The sequence below is a fragment of the Galeopterus variegatus genome, unplaced genomic scaffold (genome assembly GCF_000696425.1).
Source record: "Galeopterus variegatus unplaced genomic scaffold, G_variegatus-3.0.2 Scaffold778, whole genome shotgun sequence".
NCBI classification, from domain to species: domain Eukaryota; kingdom Metazoa; phylum Chordata; class Mammalia; order Dermoptera; family Cynocephalidae; genus Galeopterus; species Galeopterus variegatus.
Genome location: NW_007726889.1, coordinates 245,425 through 252,767, shown reverse-complemented (window position 1 = coordinate 252,767; position 7,343 = coordinate 245,425). Strand labels below are relative to the sequence as shown.

Below are 7,343 nucleotides of genomic sequence, written 5' to 3'. Positions count from 1 at the left end.
GCCACCGGGCCGGCCCTGACAGTTATTTTTCTATTTATCACAGTTGGAGCACAATAAACAACTTTATTGTAGTTTTTTCCCCCATATTTAAGGTTGTTTTCTTAGATTAGATATGGAGAAGTAGAGTTACTGGATCAAAAACTCAGTTTTAGTTATTGATGCAGAGTATTACCAAAATGCTTTCTACAAAGATTATACTAGTTTACAATCTCACCATAGTATCTGAGAATTCTAGTTTCCCTTTACTGTCATCAGGATTAGGTAATATGTAATTTATATGAGATTTAGCTACTTTAATAGTTCTTTATTTTAATTTGCAGTGGGACATTATTAATATTCTTATAATTTTATGTTTACTAATTTATTTTGTAAATTGCCTATTCATGCTTATTTTTCCTGTTTTTTAAAAACAGTTATTTATCTAATAAGGGTATTAACTGTATATTTCATATTTCTTTCAGATTTTTTTCCCCAGTTTCTTATTTGCTATTTATTCTCAGCGTACTTAGAATTCACTTTTATGTGAATAAACTGTTGAACTTTTTCTTTTTTCTTTGTGTTCTAAATTTATAAGATTTCTGTTTTTCAAGTTCATTCTATTTTCTTGTTTGTCTCTTTTTAATCTTATTTATTTGATTTTCTTAATTTTGTCTATTTTTAGTCTACTATTTTGGTGTTATGGTATAAGGCAGCCTTTCTCAATTGTGAGAGAATTAAGCTCTAAATGCCTAAGGCACATAATGTTTAATGTGAATTAACTTTTTGTCTGGAATGGTACTGGGTATATATCATCCTTGGGAGATTGAGAAATTAGTAACGCAAATCATTTTTCTGTGATCTGAGATTGAGATGAAGAATCCCAGCTAAGAAAAGTTGTTAAAGCTCTATATAAACCTTTTTCAAAATTGTTAGCAAATTGTCCCATCAATCGAATACTCCTACATATAATTATTGTGAGGATTAAGTGATGTAATGGACATAAAGTATTTAGTGTGGTGCTTGGCATATACTAAGCAAAGTAAATGTTACTGTGATTAATTTTTCTTATTAAATTTTTCTAATTGGCATATTTGAGAATTTTTGTTTTGGGGCTGGCACTAATTTAACAATATATGAGGGTACTTCAGAAAGTTCATGGAAAAATAGAATTAAAAGATAATAAGACTGTTTCCACAAACTTTTTGAAAATTCCTCGTAGACGCTAGGAATGGTGGAAGTCATGGATTAGTTTTTTACCCTTTTATTTTTTCAGATATTAAAATTTTTTTTCTGACTTATTTATTCTTCCAGGTGAATTTAAGAATTATTTTTTCTTTTTTTTTTAAAATGACCGGTAAGGGGATCTTAACCCTTGACTTGGTGTTGTCAGCACCACACTCACCCAGTGAGCCAACCGGCCATCCCTATATGGGATCCGAACCTGTGGCCTTGGTGTTATCAGCACCACACTATCCCGAGTGAGCCATGGGCCAGCCCCGAAGAATTATTTTTTCAAGTTCCAAGAAGAATCCTAGTGGGATTTTTATTGGAATTACATTAAGCCCCATACATTTTAGAAAAAATGGTATGTTTGCAATATTTAGTTTTCCCACCAGGGAAGATAGTTTTTCTACTTACTCAAATTTTCTCTTTTATTGTTTTATAGAGTTTAATAATGCTTCTTCACATTTGGCCAAAATTATCTTATTCCTAGATAGTTTATATGTTTATCACTATTATTTTTCCCCATTATATTTTCTGTGGTTATTGGTGATATTTCAAAGTACTCTTGATTTTTTTTTTAATGCATATTCTTTATGAGGTTACAAGACTGCACTCTAACCAACCGAGCTGACCGGCCAGCCCATGCATGTTCTTTATGAATAGCACCTTTTCTCTTTTCAGCATTAATATTTCTGTTTTATATTTTTCACTTTGATAGAACATTTGAAACAGTGCTAAGTTACTGATATGTGGCATTCTTGTTTTGTTTATTTTAGTAGGGTTGTCCTTCATGTCTTGTTTTAAGTATACTGTTGATTATCGGTTCAAAATATACAATACTTCTTTTCAACTCTTTAGAGAACTATTAAAGGAATATACGGTCATTAAAAAAAGCTGTAAAAAAAAAGTATAACTGTAGGAAGTATCAGTGTATTTGTACTTTGTAAGATTTCTCAAATTATCATATCACTTTTTATTTTGAAATGATAAAATCTAACCTATGTAGTCTGTTAACGTATTATATTATTCTAATAGATATTCTAACATTAAAACATTCATGGGATAAATTCTACTTTTTCGTGGATGAGAATTCTTTCAATATTATGCTGTAGTGAATGGATGAGTTAGGATCTTAGAATAAAAACAAGTTGGATTTTTGTTCTTGGCAAAATTGTCTAATTCTTTTGAATATTAGTGTTTTTGTTTGTAGTCTAATGGCTTTTCCCTGCCCTTGAATTTTAAATAAAATTATCTCAAGCTCTCCCCCCCCCCTTTTTTTTTTAGCAGCTGGTCAGTACAGGGATCCAAACCCTTGACCTGGTGCCTGGTGTTATCAGCACTATGTCAACCTCTCCTCTTTTACCTAGTCCCCCTTCAACCTGTACAGTTCCATACCTAGAGGAAATCCAAAGTCCTACTTAGGTTAATAATAATATGCCTATAGCAGCTAAATCAATTTGTTTGTGATGCGTGGTTGACAGTGCCTCTTTTCATTTCATAAAAATCAGTGTTTCAGTACTGGCTATCCATCAACAAACAAACCACACTAATCAGCGTTTCAGTGATAACTTTATATTACTAAGTTTCATGGAATGATTTAAAAATTAAGGTTTGTTTTTATGTGTTAAAAACTTAGTTTTTACTTGTTTTGCAGAAAATTAATTGTTAAAGCAGTATGGCCACAGGAGGAGGTCCTTTTGAAGAAGGTATGAATGATCAGGATTTACAAAACTGGGGCACTGAGAGTGTTGATGATCGACTCAACAATATGGTATGATATTTTAGTATTGATGGTGTTTTGTTGACTACTAATGTTAAAATGCAACTTTACTCTGACCACATCTAACTTACTAACTCTTCGTTAACACTTGCAGTCCAAGATATTAAGGGATCTTGGGCTATTTATTATAGTAGTTGAACACACTCGTTGCAGGTTACAGAAATTAATTTGAGTTAGCTGAAACCAAAAAGGAGATTTATAAGGATGTAAAGGTGTTTTATGGAAACCATATTAAAGATACACAGCTGGGTTTTAGGAGAGGACTGGGAAAAGGAACTAGAAAGTTGTCAAGAATTTCCTTTTTACTATGCTGACTCTGCTTCTTAGTGCCTCTGCTTAACACTACTTTTTTTAAATAGACCAGCTTTCTCTTTTCTTTTTCACATGGTATACTCTGGCTGCTCGCTCCATCATTGTAAAGTTTTTAGTCGTGGCTGCAATTATATACTGACTAGGTATCTCTTAGTCCCAATTTGAAATCTTAAAGTATTATCATTCCAATTTGGATTAGATACACATTTCTTTTCCAGTCATCTTTGGCCAGGAATGGGTGGGCTAAGTAGTACAACAGGTTGGTAGGAAACCCACACATAGCTTGGGGTGGAGGAGCAGTTTATAGAGAAGGGAGTTTTGTTATAAATGAGGAAAATATCCCAAGTAGTTTTACTATAGTAGTAACTAAAAGATACTTCCACTATAGATAAGGTGGGAATTTTAGACCTTTTTGTTGCATGAAGTAGGTTATGTAAGTATAACTAAGTAAATAAAAGTGTTTTCTAGTTAAAACATTAAACATCTAAAAAACTTTTTGTCATTCCATATCAGATATTATCATGTGGTATATTTTTGCCTATAAAGGTAATAATAGCTATATTTATTGCTTTCTAAGTGCTAGGTATTGTACTATTTTATGTGTGTTATTTTTTAAATTTAAAAAATTCTTTTTCTCACCACTGCATGTTTTTGCACTATTTATATTATATTTAATCCTATTTTAAAGGTGACACTATTTTAGAGATTAGGAAACAGAGACTATGGGAAATTAAATATATTGCCTAGGGTCACAGAGTGGAGCATTTCTTCAGACCAGTAATTACTTTAAAAACTAGGTCAATTTATCTTTTTCTTTATATTTAATCCTATTTTAAAGGTGACACTATTTTAGAGATTAGGAAACAGAGACTATGGGAAATTAAATATATTGCCTAGGGTCACACAGTGGAGCATTTCTTCAGACCAGTAATTACTTTAAAAACTAGGTCAATTTATCTTTTTCTTTTTTCTTTTCTTTTCTTTTTTTTTTTTTTTTACCACATGTACAGACTTTAAAGGCCAGTAAAGGTATCTATAATTTATTTATCTGTTCAGTTTATAAGTAGAAAAGAAACAATTTTTAAAAATGCTTTTGAAAATATTCAGATTGACTCCAGGGTTGGGATTTAGGGATTTGTATTTGTTAATGAACTATGATAGGAAAATACAGTTGACCCTTGAACAGCACTGGTTTGAGCTGCTTGGGTCCATTCTATTTGCAGATTTTTCAACCAACCGCAGGTTGAAAATACAGTATTTGAGTGATAGGGAGGGCTGACTTTTCATATCTGTGGGTTTTGTAGGGCTGACTGCAGGACTTGAGTATCTGCAGATTTTGGTATATGTGGGGTACTGAAACCAATCTCCTGTGGATACTGAGGGATGACTAATATATTTTCTAAAGGATAGGCTGTGAAATTAGGATAGATAATGAGGAAAAAATGGGTTAATAGAAATAAAAAATTGTCTCTAAGAGTATATGTTTATGTGAAAAATATTTTGTCATTTTTAAGTCTGACCAAAGTTTTTTAAGCATACCAAATTATTTTCCTGGTTTGATAGAGGCCAGATTAACTTTTACTTTTACTTTTTTAAAGGATTGGGGTGGCCAACAGAAGAAGGCAAATAGATCATCAGAAAAGAATAAGAAAAAGTTTGTAGAGAGTGATAAAAGGGTAACTAATGATATTTCTCCGGAGTCATCACCAGGAGTTGGAAGGCGAAAAACAAAGACTCCACATACCTTTCCACACAGTAGATACATGACTCAGATGTCTGTCCCAGAGCAAGCAGAATTAGAGAAACTTAAACAGCGGATAAACTTCAGTGATTTAGATCAGGTTTGTGAATTATTTTAAAAATTAAGTTATGACTATGGGAAATACTTGAAGTGGATTAAATAATTTGTCTTAAGAATAAAAAATTGAACTGTTTATTTACTATTTTTTTTTTTCAGTTTCTGTGCATATGGAAAGAATTTTAATCAGTGGTGATAGTACTGTGTTCTTTGGAGGGAAACAAAGCCTTCTAAACTTGCTAAAGACAAGTTTTTCTGGACTCTCTTACTATGTTGTATGACTAACTTAAATGATTTCATTATGAAACTAAATTTTGAATTTTAGTAACTGAATAAAATTGCTATTAAGTGGAAAGACCCAGTTAAGTATAATTATCATTGGCTAAGTTTGGGGTGTGCTGGATTACCTCAATTTAGCATAAAATGTTTTGTACTTAAAATCACTGAAATAAAGTTTAGACCTAAAAGCAAGTAGAAATGATAAACTCTTGACAAATATTTTACTGTCATATCAGTACTTTACAGAGATAAGCAGGTTTCCAAATATGCATAAAGGTAGATTCAAGTCTGATACGGTGATAGTGATGATCATATATCATTTATATTTATTTCCTAATTATTGAACACTTACTGTATGCCAGGCACTGAGCTGAATACTTTTTCAGACAATGCTTCATGTAGACACATCTTTAGACTGATATGCTGATGTTCATATTGACATTGATTCATTGGTTCCAAAGCCTATAAAAATCCTATAAGGAAGTAACAAATGGCAGTATGAGTTATAAATGTGGTCCATAATCCTTATATTCCATTTAGACTAATCTTGTTCATATTCATCAGTTGAGTGGTCTCAGCAAAATGAAGACTTATGAAGTGCTAATTAAAGTTTGGTATTTTATTAAAAGAATTTTGTAGATCTGAAGCTCTTTCAAATCTTGCTACAAAGCAGTTTATGCATACCTCCTGAATCAGTGTCTGATGGTGAAACAAAGAACATAATTTTTAAAACAAATTGTTGAAAAGTTAATGTCTGTGTGATTTGATTTCTTTTTCACATATAGAGAAGCATTGGAAGTGATTCTCAAGGTAGAGCGACAGCTGCTAACAACAAACGTCAGCTTAGTGAAAACCGAAAGCCCTTCAACTTTTTGCCTATGCAGATTAATACTAACAAAAGCAAAGATGCTGCTACAAGTCCTCAAAAGAGAGAATTGAGTGGATCAGCACAATGTAAAGAGTTGCTTGCTTCTGCTTTAAGTAATGACCTCTTGCAAAACTGTCAAGTCTCTGAAGAAGATGGAAGAGGAGAACCTGCAATGGAGAGCAGCCAGGTAATAAAATTTCTTTTGCTTTTTGTTTTCACAAACCTCAGAGTATAAACACCAAGATTTAAAAAATTGTATTAGGTTACGCACATAGGAATTTTAGGTGGAATTAAAGTAATTCCCTGGTCCTCCTCATTAATCTAGTAGATTTATTTAAAACAAAATAAATTTCTTTTTATCCTAAATGATTGTAGAAATAGCATATTCAGGTTAATTAAGGCTTTTGTTTATATGCCAAATACTGCATTGCCAATTTTTAGTAAAGGGGGTTGGGAACAATATCATTAACAGTTGTTTGTAAGAATTTTTGTATTTTTTATTTTATTTTATTTATTTATTTTTTTAAAAGATGACCAGTAAAGTGATCTTAACCCTTGACTTTGTGTTGTCGGCACCACACTCTCCCAAGTGAGCTAACCGGCCATCCCTATATAGGGATCTGAACCTGGGGCCTTGGTGTTGTTGGCACCACACTTTCCCAAGTGAGCTACAGGCTGGCCCAGAATTTTTTTAAATAGTGATATTATTGTTTTGAAAAGTATTTTCAAAAGTATTTTTAATACTTTATAAATAAATGTTAACGTGAATATTAGAATGTTTACATGAATAAGTTTTGTGTGCAGTTTTGTTGTATAAATAAAATTTTTCAGATAATGTAGATTAAAATAATTTTGAAAGTTATTTTTGAATTGACAGCGATTGGAGATCTTAATATTGTCGATTATGTTTTGATTAAAATCTAGGTTGCATTCACATTTTTTGTGTGTATGAATTCACATAATACTAGAAGTATAATAAGTAAAATTGTTGCTATTGAATTATTCTCAATTTTAGATGTTGTGTACTTTCATGCAAATAAGTTTTACAACATTTCCCCTGCAGATTGTAAGCAGGCTTGTTCAAATTCGTGACTATATTACTA

General features: G+C 31.7%; 1 protein-coding gene across 1 annotated transcript in view; it reads left to right on the top strand.

Moving 5' to 3' along the window:
• PCM1 (pericentriolar material 1) overlaps window positions 1-7,343 on the top strand; it is a 98,611-nt gene that overhangs the window by 9,068 nt on the left and 82,200 nt on the right. The window contains exons 2-4 of the mRNA XM_008572384.1: window positions 2,858-2,974; window positions 4,894-5,136; window positions 6,158-6,427. Of these exons, the coding sequence (XP_008570606.1) occupies window positions 2,879-2,974; window positions 4,894-5,136; window positions 6,158-6,427 (609 nt within the window). The 5' untranslated portion in view covers window positions 2,858-2,878. The remainder of the gene's footprint in view (window positions 1-2,857; window positions 2,975-4,893; window positions 5,137-6,157; window positions 6,428-7,343) is intronic.